Here is a 26,724-nt window from a genome sequence, read left to right on the forward strand (position 1 = left end):
TGCTACTGTTTAGAAAAAAAATTACTTTACTCTAAGTAAATTCTCTGAACATGTACTTGCATTTTTCGAGGAAACTAAAACTCCCGAATTAATGTTCATTCCCCGAATTTGAAAACAAAAAATGGCGCTATCGTCGTGTGAAAATGAGGTCTTTCGAGACGTCATCTGGTAATTTCTCTGAGCGAAGTAATGGCGGCTGTAAAACCGATGGAAATAAGTGCCTTATAAGTTGATTGTGTCAAATAGCTCGTCATTGAGTGTAAAACAACTACTCTGCGGCGACTTGACCTTATACAATATTTGCTGTCATTTCCGTAAAGCACTGATGCTCCTCCGATTACACCTGGAGCAATGCATACCAGTTAGAAAAAAAACTGTATAGGGAGTGAAAGGTCACCATGAAACATTGTGTTAAAAGTGCTTGAACTTTACCTTGAAATATATTTTATTTATATACGTTACATCAAGTACATGCATTCGGTGTACTTACTACTTTAGTTTAAGTACATAACCTCTCATTTACTTTGTACTTTACTTCAAGTTCTTTTTAGATGTACTTTTCGCAACACTGTAAACAAGCAAACACTGTCTAAAAAATCAAGCTCAGACAGTGCTATACCTCAAAGTAGAAATGACATATTCGCAGTACAAGATACATCACTGACCAAACAAACAAAAAAGTAGAAAACAAGTAGGCACGCAGAAGCAGTACCATATATTAAAGTATTTCTGTGAAAAAAACAAGGCCGATTCATATTTTGGCTAGCACAATTTAGCTAACAGATCAAAACCTCTGGACTTTCTTGTTGCAATAAAAAAAACATAAAAGTAACTTCAAAAGTAACTTCAAAAGTAATTCGATACTTTTTCACGGTAATTAGTAATTTTCTCAATTACTTTCCATTCGAGTAATTTCTACTCTACTCAAATTACTTTTGACGTCAATACTCAGTAACTTAACTTAATTACTTTTTTGAGTAACTTGTACATGTCTGCTCCAGAATATCAAGCGTTGCGCAAGCGCTCGCAACTCAGCGACTCCCTATCTTTTGCCCGGGCGATAAGCGCTAGAAATGTGTACAATGGCTTTCGTTGTTTAAGGCTAATGATAAACTAGGCGGAGTCACAGTGTGCTACCGAAGCCGGTGTCACTGCAAGAGGCTTCAAAGTGTTAAATCTTTCGGGCGCGCTCGCTCCCACACGGCAACCTCGACACGTGCGCAAGTGTCGGAACGCGGAAACGGGTTGATTCAGTTCGTCGGGGTGGGCCGGGGCTAATCGAGACCGGCGCCGCAAGTTCGCTCTCTCGCTTTGTCTATGGTCACCGCCCTGCTGTGAGTGCTGTCCCTTTCTCTTAAAAAGGCCGGTGGGTGCTAAGTGGGAAGCAAGGCCGACTGGACGCAGTACCTCTTGGACAGCAAGGCCGAAGGCCTGGATTTGTCTACGTCATCTCTCGGAGGCCAGCTGGGCACACAGAGTGGAAGCTAGCGCCACTTTAGTGTTGGGCCGGGACACGCGCTTATGGTGCATGGAACGAGCCTCCAACCGATGTTTAATTACGTATGATCGAGTTCTAAATGATGACGTCATAAAATTGTCGTGCAGTTGCCTGCCGCGATCCTACCGGCGGCTCAGCAGCGCAGCTGGAGGCGACAGACGCCTGTTCAACTGCGATTGCCGCAACAACAGCGACACTCGCGCTCTCTCGTCCATTTTGACGAAGCTTGTACTACCAACCACCAGGGTCGGTACATCCGACCAGCACGACATGTTTGCCCCCATGACGTCATCCGCTGTTAATTCTGGAGCACGTTAGATCCATGAGCGGGATAGGAAGGTAAAGGCCCCAGTCGAAGACGCGCTACAGGCCTTGTTGAATTCGTGTTGGATCAATGAGAACACTAGTCCAAGCTGAACGTCCGACGCAACGTTCGTGTGCAGTTCGTAGTTCGTTCTGGCTTCTTGTTAGTGACGTGGAAAATCGAGCTCCGAGGCCTTGTATACTGAATGGCTTTTGGCCGTCTCCTTTCGAATCGAATTTGTTCGAGAACTTTAGGTCGCCCTTGTGTGCTGTCTGCCTGTTTAATCTCGTTCTGCTGCGTTACAACTGTCTGACTCGGCGTAATGCTTTCCAAGCAGTTTCAGACTGGTTCTTAAGAGGCGGAGAGGTGTCTGTGCATTGTCCCGCTTCCGACGCCGGTCGATGTTGGGTCGTCACGTGGCACGCTCGTGAGCTTGGCCGCGAGTGCCAGAACGAATAGTCCGTTTTTCCGCCTTGTGTACATGGTTCCCGTCGCCGCTTTGGCGACGTGAGCTACCAAAAGCGTCGCCGTGGCCGGCCTTATAGGGAGTATTCACTGGCGGCCATAGCTGTGTGTGCGAATGCTGAGCGCGTGCTGACGGCGAGCCTCCACAGTTCTTTTGCAACGTGCATTCCGCACCATCAAGAGTGCCCGTCTTAGCAGCCTATTGATGTGAGCTCGTTCTGAGCATGCGCTCTAAACTCTAAACAGCCCCCACAAATATGGCGTCCAGTGAATACTCCCTATAGGATTCTCCAAGAACTCGCCATGACATGTCTCGGGGTATTTATTCCACAACAGGTATAGGTAGAGTGCTGAAGAAATAAAGGACGGCTGATTTATTCGGCTTCTATAGACGGAGGAAACGGGTCCGTGCTTCTATAATGTTTCGCTGGAGTGTACTATCGGGGAAAAATGAAATACGAACAGAGGAGTGAGTGGCTCGCGGTACAGGCTGCGCCGCCTGGAAGTGAGCCTAGGGGCGAGGGTACGTGGGGCCTACCCTGATGTGTATACCAAATACTTTACTAGGGGGAATACATTCCACTCCTCTTAAATACAATAGCCTCGGCGCGGACAGGTTTTCTAGGCTTGGCGAGAGCCATCTATCGCCGTGGAGGTCTCGGCTATCGATGATATTGATGTTCTACATGCGAAATTCATTGTTGTGGCAATGCGCGAGACACGTGCCGCGCGCCGCTTCTAAGAATAACATGGCGTCTAAACTCTAGCTCAGTGGTGCGCTAAATACTTTGCTGCGCTGTGCCGCCATGATCTTCCCAAGGGTCGCACGTTCCACGTGCCTCGTGCGTCGACGCACCTTGCGCTACTTTTGAAACATGAAGGGCCTTTAGGTGGAAGCGGAGACGACACCGCCGCAGCCGCCGCGAACATTCACGTGCACTTGCGCGTGGACTGACGCGGACCTCCAATCGGTCAGGGCTGGATTCGGCGCTGTAGGCGTTCTGTCTAATGCAAATGAGCAGAGTGGAATGTATTCCGTATAGACGCTTTACACACGCGCCAAATTACAGCCGCCACAGCCGACCTTCTCTTGTCTTACCGAGATGCCCAGCAACTGAAACGGTAGTTGACGATCCTCTACAAAGGCCGATGCTTTAGAAAAGGACACAGTTGAATATAATGTGGCAATAACCTGGCCTGCCATGGTAATAATGAAGTGAAATAAACGGAATAAGAGAAAACAAAAACTGAAGGTCAGTTATGGCGGCGTCTATGCACAGCTGCTGCGAAGCGTCTATACGCCCTTCGCTCGGCGCTTCCCAAGCTTCGGCATTGCGCCTCTTAGTGCGCTGAAAGCTATCAACGCTATCGTTGCTCGCTCGGCGCGTGCGGTGCGAGGAGGCTCGCGGCTAGTACCAGCGCTGGGCGCGCTCCAGCGCTGCCACTAGCGGCGAGCTTCCACGCACGACACGCGTGGAGCGAGCAACGATAGCGGTGATAGCCTTCAGCGCGCTAAGAGGCGCAATGCCGAAGCGTGGGAAGCGCCGAGCGCAGGACGTATACACATTGAAGTAGGCCACACTAAAACCCCTTCATGTTTCAAATGCAGCGCAAGGTGCGCCGATACATGTTGCACGTGCAACGTGCAGCTCTTGGTAAGATCATGGCGGCACAGCGCAGCACTGAGCTAGATTTTAGACGCCATGTTCTTCCCAGAAGTGGCGCGCAACACGTGTCGCGAGCATTTCCACAACAATGAATGGCGCCAAGGTTTTCAGGATAGAGGGGCTTTAGGACAGACACCCTCGCCCCTAGGCTCACTTGCAGGCGGCGCAGCCTGTACCGCGAGCCACGCGTTCCTCTGGTCGTATTTCATTTTTCCCCGATAGTTCATCGATGTGCGCTAGTATTGCATTTCTTCATTTAATGACGTTCCCTGCAAATTAAGTTCAGGCGAATTATACAGCCGGTACCTTGATAAGCATCGAATGTCGCAATTAAAAAAAAAATGAAGATGCTTTATTTTTGTATCTTTACTGGTTCACACTCTAAAGAATATTGTAGGCATGGCGACGGCATATGTATTTCTTCTTGTTCTAATAATGCAGAAAATGGTGTAGACGTTTGTGCAATTCACGGTCCCATAGCTTTTGGTGTTAAAACATGCTTGCATTCTTCGGACTCATGAGCGACCATGAGAGGCTCTCAAGCCAGAGGCTTGGGACCATGCTTCTGGTGTGCACGAGTGTTTCCGACCCATACCTCCCGATGCGGTGATTTCGAAAAATTGATCTCAACTCCTGATCGAGCGACTAGCTTTCGGTTACGTAGGAAGTGCCTGCATGTGTCAGTAATTTGTGACATAAATAAATGTTTTTCTTTATTTTTTTTTTTTTTATTTTGTGAGGGGAGTGGAAAAAGCGGCTATCCCAGGCTGGAGAGCCAGAGATAGCCAGGGGAATATACTGGATTTTGCCATCTACGAAGATACCCTCGTTCGTAAGTACGACGAATAGGTTTCCTGCATAGATTAGAAGACACTATCTGAAGGACAAGAACAAACGACATTGTTTGGTAAACGCACTTTGAAGCACAAGTTCGCTAGAACGGAGAAAAGAAGACGACTGTTATATGGCCACAGGAAATAAAGTAGGCAAAATGGATCACACGAGTGGTGCAAATCTTTAGGTTAGCTCTAGGATTGAATGGAAAATGCGTAGAGCTAAGACCGTTGGGCAATGAGACAGGCCGGGTGGTCAGGCCTTTGAGTATGACACGGTGAACACCTGGAGGTATTTGGCCAGAGCAAAGAAGGCGGATGGCCATGGCCGTGATGAAGTTCTAAATCGGGCGGGTTGTCAGTGTCTCAGTGTCTTCCAATAAGCACAACGATGATGCATGGCCTTGGACGTTCTGTAATGCAAGGATAGTGCAGAGGGTAAGCCATCATAGCTGTGTAAAGATAGCCGATTGCGATAACTGTTAGATTGGTGCAGAGATGGCTGATAGCGATGGTCATTAGATGGCTGATAATCTGGAGGAGGAGGAAACTGGGAAAAAACGACATCGGCTAGTCTAGCCACTAGCCAGAATAGATCCAGCCTTTCTGAGATCCGCCGGTACAAACGGGTTAACCCTAAATCGAGTCCAAGCCAACCTAGATGCGGGGGACTCTAATTCTTGTAAATAAACAGCTGATATCGATGGAGCAATACTTGGGCAAAGAGAGCCCGATTGTGATGGCTTTCATAACTGTGCAAAAATGGCAGTTTTTCGCTGTGTTGGTGCAAAACGTCCGGCTGTTCCAGAGTACCTAACAGTGGTTTGAAAGTTGAAATATTGCGTCTAAAGTTATTTCTGGTCAAGGTGGTACTCCACAAGTCTGCAGTTGGTGCAGTACCTCCACAACGAGGAAATGAAAAATAATTGATTTCCACGAAAAGGGATGACTAGGGCGAGAGCACAGACAGATATCGTACCAGCTCATTGGTCGGAGCTCGGCGTCAAAACTGTCTCCTGTGCAGGCTGTTGGTCGGGAGCTCCTACTATGTTCTGCGACAGTTCATCGAGTGAAGCAGAAACACTGTACGAGAGGCTTTTCAACAATAAGAACAAGTAATTTATTATCCTATTTGGGGAAGGGGGATGCGGTGGAGCGCTGGAACGATGACGTCCGTGGTTGTGTTCACACTCCGAGCTCCGTCATCCCATACCGAGAGCTCGAGGTCGCTTCGGGGAACTTTTGCCTGCAAGTTCCAGAAGGTCCCAGCTTGCACGTGGCTGTTGTCTAGTTTAGTACTTTCCGTATCCGTGGCCGTAACCAAGACCGAGACCGTAGCCGCCGTGTCCGTAACCACCGTAACCACCGTGGCCGACGGCAACGACTGGGGCGGCAGCGACGGCGACCTTGGCGACAGCGGGAGCAGCGACAACTGCGGCACCATGTCCGTAGCCTCCGTAGCCTCCGTGTCCGTAGCCACCATAGCCTCCGTGACCGACGGCAACGACTGGGGCAGCGGCGACGCCGACCTTGGCGACAGCGGGAGCAGCGACAACAGCGGCGCCGTGTCCATAGCCTCCGTAGCCTCCGTGTCCGTAGCCTCCGAAGCCTCCGAGGCCGTATCCGCCATATCCGCCGTAGCCTCCGTGGCCGGCGGCCACGACTGGGGCGGCAGCGACAGCGACCTTAGCGACAGCGGGAGCAGCGACAACAGCCGCGCCGTGTCCGTAGCCTCCGTAGCCTCCGTAGCCTCCGAGACCATATCCGCCACCATAACCGCCGTAGCCGTGTCCGACGGCAACTGGCCTGCTGACGGCGTGTGCGGGGCCGAAGCTGTCGCTACGATAGGTGAAGGAGCGAGCGGGGGCGGAGACGGCGACCTTGGCGACTGGGGCAGCGACGGCGACTGGAGCAGCGACAGCGTAGCCTCCGTGACCTCCGTATCCTCCGTGGCCGAGACCTCCGTAGCCGAAGCCACCGTAGCCGTGGCCGAGGCCAAGGCCGTAACCGCCGAGGGCAACGCCACCGGCATGAGCGCCGTAGGCGACGGCAAGAAGAACCAGGGCAGAGAGCTGCAAGAGTGCAAGAGGAGCAGACATCGTGATGAGCACAGTCCCCGTTGTCACATATCGGTAATAGAACCTCTTGTATACCTTAAAGTCGCATCCACACTGCTCGTATATAATCCAAAAGACACGGTGTTCGCTGCAGGCATGATGAGAGAACAGTATGCAAACATGCCTCGAACTTCTTAGGAGCGCTTTAATGCATATGCACGCTTCCAACATACCTGCAGACAGCTTTTGTGTGAGTGACAAGGTGTTTATGCAAGCAAGAAACACGCCGGAGGCAGTGCCTGCAGATCGCCTTTTGTATGATGTGCTTGCAATGTCACCGCTGCTCTAGTCTTTCTTCCCAGCTAACTGTAGGATTTTATTTTTCTGATGAGAATGAACGTTTGGGCGCGTTGGTAGGAGTTCACAACGAAAAGCAGCGCGACTCGGACAAGGATAAAGAAGAGAGATACACTGGATAAGCGCTGCGAGATACACGGGACAGTGCTTTTTTGTGTATCTGTACCTCTCTTCTTTATCGCTGTTCCAGTGGCGTTGTGCTTAACTGGGATTTGTCTCGACTAATACCAAACGGGGCCGAGGGGCCCCTGTCCCGTGCTCAGGCTGTGATGAAATCTCAACTCTGTCACCCTCGCATCAGTCACTCACATCCCGAGAAACAGCGCATCAATTATTTAAGTTGAGATCCCTCGGTTTTTGGTATTCAATTCTTCCTCATTTTATCGGCCTGTGCCACATTCTCGTTGGTTTCAAACCGACATTGATTGTGGCAGGCGTAGTTGCTTACAGGGTTGCTGAGATTCTTCGTTATCAATTAGGGATGTGTAGAGGATGACTCTTTAGTTACAATGCCCCTCGTTCAAACCCGTATGGTCCTCATTACGAGCGATAAAATTAGTTGTAATCGATTACTTTTGGAGTGATTTCGTAATCATTAAAATATGTTTATTAGGAAGTAATTTCAAGATTAATCTGAGTACTTTTGGAAGTGCTAGGATGACTTGTAACCGCTACTATTTTTTCCTCCTCTTTCTAATGACATAATTTGTTTGCACAAGATTTCCTCCCAAGAAATCCTCGAACTAAGTCTCCGACAGGGAGGCATGGTTTGCCAAAATTGGTGGATTAAGAAGAGAAGTAGCTTGTGATTCGTTAATTCTAAACCAATAATGGACGGTGCGAAAAACATGCTTTGAAATCGGCAGACAAGTTAATCGTTTCAAAAGTGTGAAGAAATCGTGAAATAACAGGTTACTGTTTTTAAGTAACAACCACTTTTTTTTCCTCTCAACAAATCTAGTAATCGAAATAAATACTTTTAACCTAGAGTAATTATAATTATAATCGATGACTTTTTTAAGTAACGTGTTAACGACTGCTCTCATCTAAACTCTTCGGCGCTACAGATTCACGGAGCTACATTTTTGCCATTAATTGTACCAAACTCCGACGGACGTCGCCTGTGATAGTCCACTTTCAGTGCCACGCTCAAGTGCTTCTTCAGAAAGAGTCATCCACTGGAGTGGCTGTTCGCGATGAAGTTACATTCTGGGACGGCAGCCATAGCGCGGCCACCCCACTAAAGAAGGGGGTCGTTTGCCGCGGCGGTTACACGAGTGATGGATGATGCAATCCAGCCAATCTTTACACCACCCCGATGGCTAGTCAGAGCAGCCGTGCATCCGTATAGCCTCCGTGGCCAGAGCCGCTTGCACCGTGCTGTTGTCGTACACAACCGAAGCCGCCGAGATACTTACAGCGTTCATGGTTGTTGTCTCGTTGGAGCTGTTGTCCGAACTGACTTGACGTGCATCCGCGTCGAGCTTTTATACCCCCTCACTGGTGAACGAACCCCCCCCCCCCCTTTTTTTTTTTTGTCTTACTTCTTTCGCTCTCGTTTGAAGGGTGGAGGTAACTCGTTTTAGGTTATCGGTCGCCCTGGGATTCCTGAGCTTCCGTGACTATGATGCCACACTCACGCGTCCGGTTTCAATGGCCAGCGGTGGAAAGGAAAATCATCATAATGGAGGCCAAGCTCCTTGCTGCGATTGTGTGGAGCACCTTGGTTAGGTTAGAACCGCTTTGACTCTATCAAACGGGGGGCCTTGACCTAAATTAGCCTTCTTTTTTTATGCCATGGGCGGCGCCAGAGAAGCCGACGGGATTTACCAGGCTCAATCGTGCATATGAGTCATGCCCCAGTAGTGATTCGACTTATGTACTTTTGGAACTGTAATTTTTTAAATATTTTTTTAATTATGCGGTATTGCATTAGAAATTGTTTCTTGCCGAATAATTTTACTTGCACTTTGGTAATTCAAATGTAATTACTCTTCGAAGATTCTTTACTTCTGATTCAGTAATTTTGACTAAAAGTAATTGTAGTATTAATTTAGTTTCGATTAATTTCTATCAAGCAATGCTTTTTAGTGAAAGGAAATATTCGTTTGAGTAATGTTTACTTGTAACTTACAATACTTGACTGAAAGTAGCGGTACTCGTATTTTAGCCATATGTCAACGTCAGGGCTGAACATATGTATCGCGACTTTTGCAATAATTTTGCAGTGCTCGCGCTAATTTATTTTGAGTCATTAAAGAATAAAGCGCTAGATGGCTGCCTGATTTTCCCATCCGCCTGGGTCTGGACTGACTTTGATGGAATGAAGACTTTATTCGTCCATAATAATTAATTAATTAGTTTATTTATTCATTAGGGTTATTCAGCTTTCTGTGGTTGATTCTCCCATTCATTCATTCATTCATTCATTCACTAATTCATTCACAAAACAGTTATTTAGCCTTGCGTATATATGGGGTTGGCTGTTATTCATTTATTCATAAACAAACAGTTATTGAGCTGTGCGCATATGTGGTTCACTCTCATTCATTCATTGACAAATGCAGTTTTACAGGTGCGCGTTTATATGGTTGATTCTTACTCATGTACTCATTAATTTATGAATAAATAAATGAATAAATAAAAAGGAGCAGTATGACCCATATACGCAAAGAAGAATAACTGGGTTTGTTAAGAAAATCATCTAAATTAGTCCCATCACCCGAAATTCGGCAGTTGTGCACTACCGTCATTGCAGCGGATATCTACGTTATTAGCTCAAATGTTTTCGCATTTAAGTTGTCCATGTTTGATATCTTAACTTGTTCTGGTGCATCATTGCTAAGGCGTATAAGCTGTTCATAATCATGTACATTAAATGATGAATGAATGAATGAACGAAGTAACCTTAGAAGCCACAACACACGCTGTCTTCTTTCTGTTAAGCTCAATATAAAAAAAAAATGAAGGAATAGTATGTGTGCATTAAATGAAAAGCAGATTTAAGCGGCCGATTTCAAGGTGATATCATTAAAAGGAAGAATATTGCGCAATAAAGCATGTCCAAACGCATACTTTGTCCTAGGATGCCCAAATATTTATTGGCTGCCAATCAATCGAGGAAGTTGGGCGAATAACGACACAATAAAACATTAATTACAGTCACCTGTAAATAAAAAAAAAATAAGAAAAGAGGCGTGCATAGTCGCAACGAGCTTGACACATCCAATCAATGTTTGTTTGATGAAGCGAAAAAAAAAAAAAAATGACTGTGACCGGCTACTTGAAGTCAGGGAGTGAACACAGAACATAGGCCGGACCTCTCGATTTACAATTTATTGCTTTCCTGCGGATACCGGCCACTGAGATGTCCGTATATATGTTCCCCTTCCCGACAGATTCTTCCTAGAGCCGAATGCACTTGCATCACCGGTTTGGCAGCCTTTCAATGCCTTGACGGGGAACCACGTTTTTGAAGTGCATCGCGCCCACAACTGAACAGCTGCTTCCAGCTCGACAATGACCAGGATTTGTACACACTTAAAGCAGAATATATCGAAGTTTGCATAAAGTATCTCCAAATCAAAAGCATTGGTACAGGCTATCATTATTAGGTATGATCACCAAAAGAACTCCGCTAAAGCGGTCTGAAGCAGGTGCGAGGTCGCTTAGACCCTTTCCCACGCCTTTTTTACATCCTTCAAAAATGAAGAGTGCTCAACGCAACGCCACTCTATTTTGCGTTGAGGAAGGATGCATGCGGAAAGAAAGTCGTCTGCTTCTTTTGCATGAGTTGCAGTGACGTCAAAACGACGTCGAGCTCTGATTGGCTTTGATTGAAAGGATAGTGGCTAGACATCAATGCTAGATGCCTCGAGGTCTACCCACTTTTTTTTTCTAATCAGCTAATTAAAGCTCGGCGTCTGACATTATCGCAACCCCTGTGCTAGAAGCAGATGAACTTGCGCTTCGCATTACTCGAACTCGCGGGCCTGTAAGAATGTAGCCACGGGTCTAAGTCTCTAGAGCACCGTTGAAAATCGGGCGAGTTGGTTAGGCAGAGTTACGAAGAGGGAAACAGCGCAAAAAGTACGGAGGAGAAAGAACGAAGAACGCACAGACCGAGCGAGCTCTAGAGTACCCATTTTTACACCCTTAAGGGTCTAAAAGTGGGAGATCAACATTTGCACGGCGGCGGTGGCGATAAAGACACCAACAGGACGTTAACAACTGCTTTTGAAAACTGCAGACTCTGGCCAACACGGATTGCTGACTCTGATGCCAGGAGGACATCGCCATCTTCCAGCCCGCACTACCGCCAGCAAACAACCCTGAGGTCGGGACACGTCACCACAAGCCTTGGGCGCCTGGCGGACATCGTTATCTACCCGCCCGAGCTGCCACCAGCCCACAACCTTGAGCCCAGGACACGTCATTCTAAGCTCGATAAAACGACAGCGCTCAGCGAGATCCGTCACACTTGCACGGCGGCGTTGGCGATAAAGACACCTGCAGGACGTTAACAACTGCTTTCGAAAACTGCAGGTTAGTACAAGTACACGCCATTTATTTTCCTTTTTTTTATTTACTTGTCCAATTGCCGCCGCCGCTGTGACTGTTTGTGTTGAATTGCAGCATTATTTTTCTACTGAAATGAGTGAGTCTGATATGTGCCTGGTCCTGCAATGAAATACTTCCTGATAATGATGCATATCTAACGTGCTCAGAATGTAATTATGGCTGCCATTTAGGTACTTGCTCGGGTGTAAGTAAAACAAGCAACAAAAAAAAAAACAAAAAAAAAACGGAGAGGCGTTAAAGAAAAAGTGTCTGCCCAACGTGCCAAACATCGAAGACACGTGGAGGAGAGGGTGTTGCAAGCCAGAAACCCAAGTTGGAAGCTACATTTGCTAATGTACTCGCATAAATAAACAAAAAATTAACGGAAATTCCGGAAATAAGAAACAAAGTAGACTCCTTGATATCGATCAAGGAGACAGTATGGAATTATCTGTTCAGCCTATGTCAAAGCGATATGACGAAGTATTAGCCGAGATGAAACGACAAGCGACGGAGATTGTGGACCTAAAGAAAAGAATGGCGAAGGCCGAGGCAAATCAGGAAATACAAAAACTAAGGCGACAGATCAATAATCTGGAACGATATAGCAGGAGACAAAACATTAAAATACACGGCTTACCACTTAGTAATAATGAAAATCTAGTCAGTAAGGTAAATGAAATCGCATAACAGCTACAGCTTTCTGATTTATGTGAAGACAAGAATGAAGACCTTCACCGATTGCCCGCTAAGCCAGGAAAAATATCAGCTGTGCTTGTTCGATTTGTGTCGCGTATTACGGGGGCGAAACCACTCTGCACCTGCTTGACAACTTGGCACCGGAAGCTAAGAAACTTCCTTGGATGATGACGACGAAAGTTCAAGAGAACAACTACCAGTACGCTGGGCAGAAGAACGGCAAGTGGTTCGTACGCAAAGCGCATGGAACGAGCTATCGGGATCCAATGCGATGATGACTTAGAAAAAATTATCTGAAAAAGTTACCGTCATCTATCCACCATGCCAGAACTGTATGAAACTGGTTATGATCATACATTTTCCTTGAGCTCACTTGTGCACAACTCTACTTTTGTTCAAAATGGCAGTATGTCGGTCTTTTATGTAAACGATAGAAGTTTGAGAAACAAATGGCTTGAAACTGAGACGTGTTTGGGTTCACTGGATCACAAATTTGATATATTGGCATTTTCAGAAACGTGGTTACTGAGTGATTGTGATATAGTCCATTTTACAAGATATAAATCTGAAGGTGTGCATAGAACAGACCGCAGGGGAGAGGGAGTTTCTCTTTATCTTAAGGATAATCTTTAGTTGATCCTCTCTGAATTTTCATACGATAGTGATCATTAACATTGGGCACCTTAGGTAAAAGAAGGTCTATTCGGGATGTTCAGTTTTTACATAGGCTAATTCATAATGCAATAAACAGCTCTACTCTCCTCACCTGTGTTCACTTTCGCATCCCACTTAGAACGAACTCTAGAAATCCTATAGAGTCTTTTACCCAGACCTCATTCGAAACGCATCACCGGTTTCGCGTATCCAACATGTTTTAAACACGCAATTTACTGACGTCGATATTTTTAGTACAAACCTGCCTTTTGGAGAACGATCATTTTGATGCATGTGTTTTTAATTGGCATATATACACGTTTGTGTGCTTGCATGTTTTTTTTTTTTTTTTTTACAACTCTTTATTTTGTCTGCTCTGTATTTTGTGTGTATTTCAATTGTGTGTGCTTAACCCAGTAGGCTTTCGGGCTGTTGGTTAGCACAAGAGAAAAATAAACATTGATTGATTGATTTATTGATTATAAATCAATCGTCGTGAAGTGTCTTGATACACTAATCGTTTCAATTTATCGCCCTCCGTCGGGTGGAATAAAAAAAATGCAATATTTTTACGAGGTTCTTGATTACGCGTCATCTTTAAATTTACCGGTCGTTATAGTCGGTGATTTAAACATTGATACGCTATCATCAAGCCCTGCATGCCGACACTTCCGCGATATTATTGAGTCTCTTGGCTGCGCAAATGTGATTCATTCACCAACCAGAATAACTCTAGAAAGTGAAACTCTGATCGACGTATGTATTACCAGCTATGACTCGATTGATGTTTTGTCCTGTATTTTGACTTTTGATCTAAGTGATCACCTTCCAATATTTAGTTTTTTTTTCAGCAAGATAACAAGGAAAACAGACGCACTTCGGATACGCCCATATTCCAGCGGAGATTTTGTATGAATGCCCTAGCTGCTTTTCGTTCTCTAGTTGAAGGAATAAGTTGGGATGATTTTTATACTGAAGGAAAACCCGAATTTATCCTATGACATATTTCTACGTAAAAAAAAAAATAGCTACGGCAGTGCATTCACTCTACGTCTTGTAAGAAGGCACAAAAGGTCTAGAAAACTATGGATCAGCCGTGAGCTTTATAAACGAATTACAGAACGAAATAAATTACTTGACAATTTTATCCCATCAAAATACCAGATAATATTAACTGAATATAAACAAAAAAGAAATATAATAAACGCAGATCTGAAGAAAGCACGGCTAGAATACTACAAGAAGAAGTTCATTGCCGTATCGGACGACTCTAAGAGAATTTGAAAGGAAACGGGAAACCTAATTGGTAAATCGAACAGCAAGATCCCCAATACTCTTAATTTTGAAGGTCATCAGTATAGAAATTCCTCATTAGCGGAGAAATTCAACTCTAATTTTTCGGGCTCCGGCGCTGCATTAGGAACAGCGGATTCGATGCATGACTTGGGCAGATATGTTTTTCCTAGAGTCTCAAGTTCTACATTGTTGGTCCCATGCAGCGAAATTGAAAAATTTGTCTTTCTGAAATCCTTACGGAATAATACTGCGGCAGGAGACGATGATATCAAAGCTGTCGCAGATTTACTGTGTTCCCCTTTACGTCATATCTGCATTAATGCTTTGGCTACAGGAACTTTTCCAGATGGCATGAAGGTCGCCAGAGTAGCTATCCTGCACAAAGGAGGCATTCTTGATAACATTAACAATTACAGGCCCATATCTGTCCTTCCATTGTTTTCAAACGTACTTGAACATGTGATCAAAACTCGAATGAGTAAATTTCTTGATGAAAAACGTGTATTTGTAAAAGAACAATACGGATTTCAGAGGGACAAATCTACGGAAATGGCGCCAGTAAATAATAAAGAACAGTTGTCAAATAATTAAAAAAAAATCACTGTTGGAGTATTTCTTGACTTTAAAAAGGAATTTGATTCAATAAAACACGATATCCTGTTTCACAAACTTCCTTTTTATGAAATCTGAGGTGTGGCGCTAGAACTGCTCCGTAGCTATCTATCGTATATAATGCACTATACTTGTCTAAATGGCTACCGTTCAATGCCTGAACTAATCACGTATGGGGTTCCTAACGGGTCTATTTTGGGACCATTGTTCTTTATTATCGATATAAATGACATTGTAAACATTCCACGAACTCCGGATATAATTTTATATGGGCACGATACGAGCTTATTCTTTTCTGGTAATCATTTGCGGGACCTTGAAACTGCGGCTAACATGTGGCTAAGGAATTTATGTTCTTGGCTGGGATGAAATCAGCTACAGTTAAACGTGAGCAAAACCAAATATGTGATTTTCAAGCCACAAATTAAACTTGATGACTGTAATATAATCTTAAATTTACAATACAGTGTAATTTAACGAGTCTCCGCTTATAAATGTTTAGGTGCTCTTTTTGAAGAAAACTTATCATAGAACCCCCCTCCCCCCCATACAAATACGACTCATAATAACATCTCTCGATCCATTCGCATCCTATACAGAGTTAAATCTTTGATTCCAAATCGGTTGAAACTGCAATTGTATTACTTTTTAGTGCATTCTCATCTTCATTACTGTTTATTAGTCTGGGGTTCGATAACTAGGGCAAACCGCGGAAGGCTTTTTATCATGCAAAAAAGGCAATACGCTGCATAGATAATCTAAATTTCATGGGCCATACTGCCCCGTACTTTTTAAAGCAGAATTTGCTTAATGTTAACCAAATGTTTCATCTAAAACTTTCAATTTACATTCGGAACGAGATAATTAACGACCAAACGACATTTTTTGAGACATTATTTTGGAATAATACTCAATATGATTTAAGGCATGAATCCTAGAGGATACCTTGGTTAAGAACAACTTATGGAAACCAGAAATTAGAATACTTCATACCTTAATTTCTAAACAAACATCCAGATGGTATGGGAATAATACTAAATAATGCTTCACATTGCATGCAACGTGAAGCACTGCTCAGTATTATTCCCATAACATCTATGTTGTTCGGAATAAATCTGAACGTCAATTTGTTTTTACAAACACTGTGTATAGTATTGTGAACAGGTCTATTTTACGTGCTGTACAAAACATGACGTGTAATTTTCATTATTGTGGAGGTAATGGTACCAAAGATATTCCACTGCTGTTTCTTGATGATGTTTTGTATTTGTTTTTTTTCCATTGACTGCTGTTGTGGCGTACTGAGGGGACTGGGCATCGTCAGGCAGAGCCTATCTGCGTTTTGTCCTTTCACCTTGTGACCCTGTATCCGAAATAAAGAAAGAAACAAGTAAGTGTTTAGTGTGCCCCCAACGGAATTGCACTGAGTGTGTTCGAACGGCACCCCAATGGCATCACACCACGAACAAGCGCTTTTTTGTTGTTCAAACATCGTGAATCATTTTTAGGTCGCCCAACTCTCAATGCTCCTGTATTCCGGAGAGCTAGGCTCATGGACCTGGCCTGTTTTCTTACTGTAGGCATTTGTGAGATGAAGTAATGCCCGATACTCATCATTGCATTCTGCATGAGTGCAGCATTGGTTTTTATAAGCAGAGCCGATGTTGCGGTTCATATATTGAAACGAAGTATACTGTCGGTCCAGAATTAAACAAAATGGAAATTTGGTTAGGACATTTTAACCCTGGTTTCAAGTTGGTGGCCATGGCGGCGACAAGAAAATAGGCGGAATGGGTTAGTTAGTTACATAATCAACTAGAAAGTTTTATAGAACTGTTTACTTTTTTATTTTGAGTGTGTAATGTATTTGGAAAAATGGCGCTCGACCTCGACATAGTCTAGCAGTGCTGTGAAATGTATAAGAAATACAGGGCGAAAAATTTCACCCGTGTGTTCGACTTCGAACCAAAACCAAGTGGGCAAAGAGTGCCACTGACTTCGTTCCCTCTGCTCAACGCTTTACGTCACGCTGCTGACGAGGCCTGCGGCACGGACACGTGGTCGGCCCTTTCGCAGACGGCTTCGCTTGCGGAGCCGGCGGAGGGTGGATAGATAAAATGGGGGGATATGCGAATAGTAGTTCAAATTGAAAAGCGCTGCGTCATTCGTAGCCTTTACAGTGCAAGAGAAATCCATTACGCCAACCGGTTCTATTAGCAGCGTTGAAGCTAAGGGTGACACTGCGCTTCGATTCGGACCACTACTGGCACATCTCTAATAACATAAAACAAACGTGACCATGCAATTATCAAATACTTCTGTAAAGGCTCAACATTTGTAATCATATAAACCCTATACTTACATCAAAGAAATATAAGCCAAGTATAAAGTTGCTTTTTTCCTAAATTAGTTAACTCATTAGTTTCTTGCGCCAGACCATGCAAAAAAAAGTCACGTATTTCGAATTTTATTTTGATAAACAAGACGCCATCAAAGCTTGTGCAAATTTATTTTGTCACTCGGGTAACAGGATATAAGTTGCGACAAGGAAAACACAAAAAATGGGGCCCTGTGTTGCCTCTTTATGGTTCTTCAACTGATTTTAGAATTAGCAGCGTAACCGCTCACTCACATTGGAAGCGGATCCGCGTTCGCAAAGCGGTTGCGAACGCGGTTGTATAAAGATCCAGAACAATTGCACGCGCACTTGATGTCATCGAGTGCGCGTGCAATTGTACTGGATATTTATACAACCGCGGCTTCGCAACCGCTTTGCGAACGCGGATCCGCTTCCAATGTGAATGAGCGGTAAGGTTGAAACCAGAGGCCGGCTGGCTGAAAGCAGCGTCTCAGCTGGGACTGGATGAAAGAAAGCATTGCAAAGGGTCGGGCACGCGAGTGTCTTGAGACGCGGGTTGAGTCTCGCTCCGCTCGTGAACTGGCTTTGCCATTTTTTTTTCGCCCAGTCTCAACTGAGGCGCTGTTTCTAGCAAGCCGGCAAAGGATCATTTCAAGATCCTAGAATTTGTTCTTAGTGAGCGAGATGGTAATGATGTAGGCTTAGAAAGAGTTATATACGTAAAAACAGGGAATGTGTTGTCCCGTCCCCTGTTTTTACGTATATAACTCTTTCTAAACCTACAGAATTTGTTGTGGTTCTCAAGTAATTCTACGACGCTGCTTATTAATCCACCACTTATCCTCAAGGAAAACAAAAATGCTGTGTCACAGGGCTGAGGACATTGGCGGCGTATGACATTTCACAGACTAGAACTATTTACTACGCATGCGCACAACGCGTTCCAGGGCCCAGTAGACAAAGATGGCGGCAAGCATAACGCGATTATTGGAATGGTCTGCAACCCCGGCACCATTTTCATAATAATAATTGGGGTTGTGGGTCAGCCATTTCGAAGTTGCGACGAGTCACTCGCTGTAGATGAGCAATTTAGCCAGTGCAGTACAACCGCTAGCCTGGGGTCTTTAACGTGCACCACGCAGTAGTGATACACGACCGCACGCCGCTACGATGCACATCCAGATCGAAACGGGCAGGTGTAGGGATTGAACCCAGGATTCCTGGGTTCTGCAGCGCGAGCTTTCGCTCCACGTGCTCCGAGCTGGTGTGCGGTAGCCCACTCGGCCACCGATACCCCGTACAATGCCATTTCTAGTTTCGACGATATTAGGCTTGGTTGGACGTCAGCTCATAGAGACGATTCGTCTTTTACAATATTCTTTTGATTCAAGAAACCTCATGTTCTGAAACTTTCGCGTTTTATTCCAACCGCTTGCATCGCATTCTCACGGAGTTGAAGCATTTGGCTGCGTTTTACTTTATTCACGCCAACCGTAAAACACGGTTCACTTTGCTCAGGAATGCCCCGGTACATCATCACGTGCCAGAATTCAAGATATAATTTTAGCTCCTCCGAACGGAATATGTTACCGACTCGCCGAAGAGCGCAGAAGTCTTGCCGCGCGTGTGCTTCTTCAGCCTCCTTCGCCCAGTCCTGTACTCCTAATACAATCGCTGCCAGCGTGAGCTTACCTAATAACCGGATTTCGGGGACTGACATAAACAGGGTGTCCCCAAACAAAATTTACATTTTTTTCTCACCGCAAAATTGATCTACGTATCGCCGACCGCTCATTCTCAACCCAAATATGGCGATGGAAGTTCGAACCCTGGAGGCCAAAGTTTCAGCACTAACCCTTGTCGTATTCAAACGTTAGGTGATTTTCTGAATATATCAACGAGAAAATGGTGACTAACGGAGCTCTTAAACACAAGGAGCTCTAAGGCGCCTGAAACCGAAAACGGGTGAAAGTGGGTTCCATTTTCCTATTGAAATTTTCAGAAAATTCCTTATAACTACCGTGAAACACCTCGGAAGTGCCCACCAAGCGCCCACTACTCGCATTTTCCAAACTTGGGAACTGTGCAATTTATACGTCAAGCGCCTGATTGAACCGGACAAGCGCCCATGGCTAGATTAACTTAGTCTTGAGTGAAAGTAGGCTGGGCGCTCCCCCGGAATTTTACGGTAGGGCTTGGCGACGATTAAAAATCTTAACTCGATTCATCCCCACTCTTTAATCGATTAATTGATCGATTAATCGGGTTCGTTTATTTCTATGCATACTATTATAAAAGTATTTTTTTTGCCTTTCCTGGATATGTGATAAACAATGCAATATGCAACTTGGACTATGAATTAATCTTGATTCGAAGACACTAACGCTCACAGAGCGTAAGTTCAGCTGCGTAAGGCAAAGAGGTTTGCTGACATACTTCGGTAGAAGCGACCTCCTTTGGTTGTTCCCAATAGTCTCTGGTGCGCTGAAGAAAGACTCGAACGACGTTGAAGTGGATTAGACGGGTGTCGTAATATTTTTCACTTGTCTCGAATTACAAATATCGCCCTTACAGTTTACTTTATTCTAAAATTTTACCGAACATTTGCCGTTCATAGAGGCGCACTCGTCAGTGCGGTGAAAGAGTTAAATTTTTACTTTCTTTTGGTTCGTCCACATTGTACCGACTAACCGGTTAAAAAATTTCATCGCAATTAAAGCGTGGATGGATTGTTCAGAAGGGAAATCGATGGATCGCCCAGCCCTACCTATATAACTTTCGAATAAGACTTCGGTTCGTGCTGAAACTGTGGCATCTTGTTCGGATCTCTAGTGCGAATATATTCGGGCGGAGAATGAGCGTTCGGCGATGCATATTTTATTTCCCCGGCAAAAAACAAAATGTGGTTTTGTTTTGGACATCCTGTAGGTAAACTTTTCGAACTACAAGAAATCACGCATTTACTGCGGAAGCACAGCGAGAACACTGCATACACGCGTGTTCATGCCTTTTTCCAGAACAAGTTTTGGACGAAAATTTAAAAAAAAAAAGTCGATGATGATACAATAAAAAACAAAACCCATTTCAATTATTCAAAGTTTATCACTTAAGTTGGTGCCACACGTAAGCGCATTCGACAAACGCGGGGCATGGCGATTTCCGAGCATCTCAATATTGATCCGCAACCAATCAGATTGTGGCCTTTGCCAAAAGGAACTCCGAATTGAACCAATCACGAAGCAGGAAGTGTTCAACATAATCAGCCGCTCCCTGCGTTTCCTCTTCTGTCGGCTCTGCGCATGCGCAGAGCCGACAGCTCTCCGACGTCACGCCGTTGCAGAGCCGAGCAACTCTCTGACGTCACGCCACTGCAGGGTGGCGCTGCCATCGGCTCTGGGCATGCGCATGCGCGGCAACCACGGCTCGGGCGAACCGTGGTTGCCGCGCATCCGCACAAACCGGATGTGGGCGTTAAGTCACCTGGTGTGGGCTGACAGGGGCTTCTTTATAGCGGTGTCCACGATAACACTGGAGAACACCTGCAATTTTGTGTTTGTCGTAAGGGTGTTGCGAATTACACACCCGGGCTAACGGAATTTTTTTTTTTTAAATATGGGTGCACCCGGTCTATTTGTTTTCAGTTTCGCTTATGCGTGTTGCGAATGACTGTTCACTGCACCTATTCTATGTTACGTTATATATTTTACTACCTAAAAAACGCCATTAAATTGGGAGAAAGATGCTTAATGGAACACTAACCCCCCCCCCCCCCCCCCCCCCCCCCCCTCCAAGACCCCAATGGGTTTTCTTTTTTTTTTGGAGAGACTATTTAGTATGGTGTCGGGAGACTACTTAAACAAGATTTTGCTTCAGAGCCGAAACGGAACTACGAGCACGGAAGCGCTTGGCCGTAATCACGTAACTACACCCGACCACGCTTTTTTTTTTTTCTCCGCTTCTTTGTTGTGTGAAGCAGACGACGACGACGAATTTGCGTGCTCCGTTTGCCTCGCGATTATTTCGTACTTATATCCATTCCGCTCGATGTTCTGCCCTTGAAGATCGATTGGCCGGTAAAACGAACGGCAGTTCCCAAGCAGCGGCGCCACGTTCGTCACAGCGTTGGTCCGTTGCCATACTGAGACTGACGTGGATATGTACTTCCTGTGATCGGCGAAACATTTTATTTTTTCGATTGGCATGTTTGCAGTTTTTGGAGGCCACAAAAATTAGGTTCTTACTATTTTCTATTTTTAACATTGAATGTGTGCCTTAGACTACCCACTACTTTGAATATATTTGGTGCACATTTTTTGAACGCTACATGACCATAGAAAAGAGTGAGCGCGACTGAAACCGGCCAATTTTCGACCGGCTGTTTTCGGGCGGAACGAAGACGACTTTCGAGCCGCAAATTATATTCTGGGTAGTTGCACTCTTATAGGTTATGTTCAAATAAAACCCTCGGCGATCATAAATGCTCTGTCAGTGTCCCTTTAAATTAGAAAATAAATGAACACTATATAATAAAATATATTTGTTTGGTGGAGGTTTCAGCAGTGGGACTTGGGCTGCCCAGCGGGAAACAGAATCGAGACGTCGTGTTCTGCTTAAAAAGGGCTTCGTGTTTTTCCGCTGTCGATGAATAACATTGTCAGCGCAGTGCGGCTGCTCTAAAGGGGGCTATACGGCGTAGTTTTTTGAAAAAAAATATGGTGGTCTCTTATAGTTAATGGTCCAGCACCAAACTATCCGGTAGTTGATCGAGTGGCCTCCAAAACAGGAAAAGAAAAAACCGATTGAAAATTAATTTGATGGTTAGGGCAAAATCACAGCCAAGCTTAAAAAAGAAAGTGTGATGTATGTGTGTTTATACAGCTTGAAGTTAGTCTGCCTCAACGGGCAACTTGTCGCTCAGATGTAGATGAGCAATCTAACCAGTGGAGTACAAGCGCTAGCCTCGGGTCTTTAACGTGCACCACGCAGTAGTGACACGCAACCGCACGCCGGTACGATCCTCATCCAGATCGAAACGGGCAGTGGTGATAATTTAACCTAGGATTTCTGGGTTCACGGATCCCGGGTTTCAGCTTTCCACTGCCTCATTGACCGGAGTCTGCTTGAAAAGGTCAATTACAATTCTAGGTTGATGGCTCATTTTTTTGTTTTACTAGATCCTGCGGTGCTCAACTGAGTCCTGAGACATACACTTGTAACAAGAGGTTTCGATGTTCAAGGCAAGATTTTTTTTTTTTACTACATCTTGCGAATATTCATTAGGTCTTGAGTGAGACATTTGTGACGAAAGGTTTGAGTGTTCAGGATGGGGACTTTTTCTGTGTCCTGCGACAGTTCCTTCCACATTAAGGAAGACAGTTTCAACAAGTTGCAGCGTTTAAGCCTGGGAGTGTCACTTCGTCGTCCGACAGCTCATCGAAACCCGAGAAAAAAATGCTTGTGACAAGGGGTTTCAGTTTTGAAGTCGGGAACTCTTGCTTCGTCTTGCAACAGTTCATCGAGTTTTGGGAGAAAAAGACATGCAACAGGGTGTTTGTGGGCGTGAAGAAGGAAATAATTTATTGTCCTATTTGGGGGAGGGGAAAGCGATGGAGCGCCGGGACAACGGCATCCTTGGGTGTGATCATCCTCCGAGGTCCGTGACCCGGGTCCGAGAGCTTGATGTCGCTGCAGAAGTAACGAAAGAAGAACAGAACGAGAATGAATGTAAACACTTGTTCCCATTGCATTGCGATCTAGTCTACAATGACACTGTTTGAGTTACTCTCGATCTGCTTCCCCCTACGCTTAAAACACGAAGCTAGTTAAAGGTAGTACGAAGAACTTGAAAGCAACCCAAAAGAAAGCTCAAGAACCTTGTGGCAGTTTAATTGGGGCGTCTTGGGGGCTCATTCTAAACATTTCCCAGCTCTAACGGCTTAAGAAAGAGATTCTGTTGAGGGGTTGAGGGTACGTATATGAACGCATAGGATGCGAACGAGCTTCCCATGATAGTGATCGGTGATCGTTAGCTCCCTGCTGGGGCTTGGAGCGTACGAGCCGCGGAATCGCCCCGTAAGGCAGCATTCTGGGTGTCCAAGTGGTTTCCGAGAACACTATTATCGTTTTTATTAATCAGTTAGAGGCTGTCAAAGATCTTTGAGTACTAGTTTTTGCCGCAGGTTAAGACAGTAAGTTAATGTTTTACTTATTGAAGATAAAGACATTAACTGAGAAGATGTGCGTGTGCCTATCCGAAACAATTTTTTTTTTGTGGTGCGAAGAGGATGAAAACAGTAACCATACACACTTAGAGCCTATTGGCGTACGAAATAACCTCAGTGTTCCCTGATTTTTAGAAATCGTGCGGGTTGTTTGGCTGACCAGATCACCGAAATATTCTATCGTCATCTTAAAATTTGAATTTGATCAGCAAGTTTCTAAGCTGCGCGGATTAGTGTATATCTGTTTCACTACTGAGGCGACAAAAAGTACCGAATGAGCTCATACTTGATTAAAAGTGAACGGTGCCCGCGCGAGTAATTTTCTTCCGTAATGCTTGCCCATGAGTTCCAGGGTGCTCACCTTGCACGTTGTTGTGTTTAAGCTTATTACTTTCCGTATCCGTGGCCATGGCCGAATCCACCGTGGCCGAATCCACCGTATCCGAAGCCACCATAGCCTCCGTGGCCGACAGCAACGACTGGGGCGGCAGCGACAGCGACCTTGGCGACTGGAGCAGCGACAACAGCGCCGTGTCCGTAGCCTCCGAAACCTCCGTGACCGAAGCCTCCGAAGCCAAGACCGTATCCGCCTCCGTATCCGCCGTAGCCGTGTCCGTAAGCAACTGGCCTGGTGACAGCGACGGCAGGGCCGAAGTGGTCGCTACGGTAGGTGTAGGAGCGGGCTGGGGCGTGGACGGCAACCTTGGCGACTGGGGCAGCGACGGCGACTGGGGCAGCAACGGCGTAGCCTCCGTGGCCTCCGTAGCCTCCGTGGCCGAAGCCTCCGTAGCCGAAGCCACCATAGCCGTGGCCGAGGCCGAAGCCATAGCCGCCGAGGGCCACTCCGGCGTGGGCGCCGTAGGCGACGGCAAGAAGAACGAGGGCGGCAAGCTGCAAGAAGAATAGACGTCGTGGTTAACACTGTCCCGGTTGTCACATGTAGGCAATGAGACATCTTAGATACGTTTCTGAACGATTCTTAGCTAACTCTACGGAATTGCTTGACTAACATCACTTCGGTCCAAGCTGCACGAATCCCTGGCCTTCCACAGGCTGCGCTGCATGGTATCTCAAATGTGCCCTGTCCCCCTTTCTAGCAGGAAATGTTGCTTGCGGTGGTGCTGAGTTTCTAGATTACCATTGACAGAGGTTTGCGGTACTGTTGCTTGGTTCAGTCGCCTCTAATCCGGGACCTTGGCAGAGACAAAGTTAGAAAACTGGATTAACTAATTAATTGTTGGCTACTAATCACTTTGTGATCAATTACCCCCTACAAGCATCACGATCAAATGAGGCGGTCATTCACGGGTGGGGTCGCCCAGGATGAAGTCACATTCTGGGGCCGTTACCCTAATGCGGTTACCCCCCGCAAAAGGGGGTCATGTGCAGCGGCGGTTACACAAGGGGCGGGTGGTGCAATTCGGCAGGTCTTTAGCACCGGGTGGCTGCTGAGAACCATACACCCGTAGCCTCCGTGGCCATAGCCGCTTGCTCCCGTGCCTTTCGTCGTAACCACCGCGGTGAGGAGGAACCAAACGCCGCTGCCGCGATACTCACAGCGTTCATGGTGGTTGTCTCGTTGGAGCTGTTGTCCGAACTGACTTGACGTGGGTCCGCGGCGCGCTTTTATACCTCCTTTCTCCGTCGCTCAGCAAGGAGGGGAGGCAACACGTTTTCGGTTATCGGTCGCTATCGGATGCCTGGGCGTATGTGGAATGGGCTGGCGGATCTGGTTCAGGGAGAAGGCGGAGGCCCCTCGGACAATGCGGCCCTACTGCGGCCAGCCGGCGTCTTCCCTTTCACTCGACCCCTTGGCCGGTCCGCTCGCCGCTACCCGCGGTGTGGCCTTCCTTCTTGCGCAGCTGGACGGCTAACGGCTTTTTTCCGCCGCTGCACCGTCCCGCGCTCTGGGATGGGCCGGTCTCCCACAGGGCGTCCAGGTCGGGATGAGGTCCGTCTGAGGAGGACCTTGACGTCAAGGTTCCGTTGGATGGAGGTGGCTGGGAGCGGGGATGCGCCGGCGGTAGACGGGGGAGGTTGGAGGCTGTACGGCGGTGTGGAGTTTGCGGTATTCAGTACGTTTAGGTGTGTGCTCTGGGTTGACGGATTTCGCTGTCGGGGCCTTTGTGAGATTGGGGTCATCAGCGGAAAGACGGTGTTTGTTTGGTGTCGTACCGGTAGGCTGTGGTTGACATGGCTTGCAGGCGGCGTGGTTCTGCGGTGGCAGCCATTCTGGTGGCCTTCCAGTTGAGTGCGAACGTTGTGCTGCATGCACTTCACATTTGCAAGAACAAGTAGGAATCCCCTTCAGCATTTTACCGTGACGTCATGTGCGAGCTGTGTATTGCTTTCTTGAAAGGATCAATGCGATGGTGCGATATTACAATGATATCGGGAACGGTTGTGGTAGGTAGACCACCAGCATGGTAATCCGAACCACGTCGGAATTACAAATCAAAGACAGACAGTTCGTTGATTTACATACACCACTGGTGTTCCTGGATAATTGCTGATTTAACTACTTAACTAAAAAATAAAGGCGGGGAGAGAGTTCACCTTGCGAAGGCTAAGCATGTTGACAAAATCCACGCTTTTCAATCGTATCTTACAAAAAAAAAAACAAAAAAACCTTCCCGTTAAAGGGTCTAAAGACATGCTGTTGCAGTTCGCGTCCCCGCGGACTTCTGGCCAAATGAGAGAACATACAATCCCCACCATAACCTCGCTCCTTGCAATTGCCATTAGATATTTGATCAGCCATGCTATAGGCGATTCACTATAGAATCGGTTAGTGAAAAATATTGTAGGAAAGTTTTAAATGCTCCTTTAATTAGGCAAACCACATTGGAATGATGTATATACCGCTCACAGCCCAGCACGTGAACGTTTGTCGCTTTGGGAAGTGAGCAGAGCATGCATATGCACGAACGCTTAAAATGGCAGCGGTCAGAAGCCCGTAATAAAGTTAACTTTATTTTGAAACACACCAAAGCACCAACATCCGCTTCTACGTAAAGCCAAAGTAAAAAAAAAAATCATGGTTTTTAATTAGAAAAGTTTATATTTATTTGATTTTAATCGGATTTTCTTAAAATTAAATATATTTAATTTATATAAGGTTTATTTGACTTACATGAGATTA

General features: G+C 45.8%; 1 protein-coding gene across 1 annotated transcript; it reads right to left on the reverse strand.

Moving 5' to 3' along the window:
* Positions 1-5,898: 5,898 nt before the first annotated feature.
* On the reverse strand, positions 5,899-25,166 carry LOC8026505 (cuticle protein 64). Its single transcript, XM_042288154.1, has 4 exons — positions 25,140-25,166; positions 6,570-6,839; positions 6,276-6,452; positions 5,899-6,173 (listed from the first exon to the last, which is right to left on the reverse strand). The coding sequence occupies exons 1-4, from the start codon at positions 25,146-25,148 to the stop codon at positions 6,060-6,062; spliced, it is 570 nt and encodes a 189-aa protein (XP_042144088.1). The 5' UTR covers positions 25,149-25,166; the 3' UTR covers positions 5,899-6,059.
* Between the last annotated feature and the right edge of the window lie 1,558 nt (positions 25,167-26,724).

The sequence above is a fragment of the Ixodes scapularis genome, unplaced genomic scaffold (assembly GCF_016920785.2).
Source record: "Ixodes scapularis isolate PalLabHiFi unplaced genomic scaffold, ASM1692078v2 ptg001192l_1__unscaffolded, whole genome shotgun sequence".
NCBI classification, from domain to species: Eukaryota; Metazoa; Arthropoda; class Arachnida; order Ixodida; family Ixodidae; genus Ixodes; species Ixodes scapularis.

Coding starts and splice junctions, on each gene's coding strand:
- LOC8026505 (XM_042288154.1), bottom strand. Junction 6,453..6,569: donor CACACGCCGTCAGCAGGCCA/GTTGCCGTCGGA, acceptor GCTGTCGCTAAG/GTCGCTGTCGCTGCCGCCCC. Junction 6,174..6,275: donor TCGGCGTCGCCGCTGCCCCA/GTCGTTGCCGTC, acceptor GCTGTCGCCAAG/GTCGCCGTCGCTGCCGCCCC.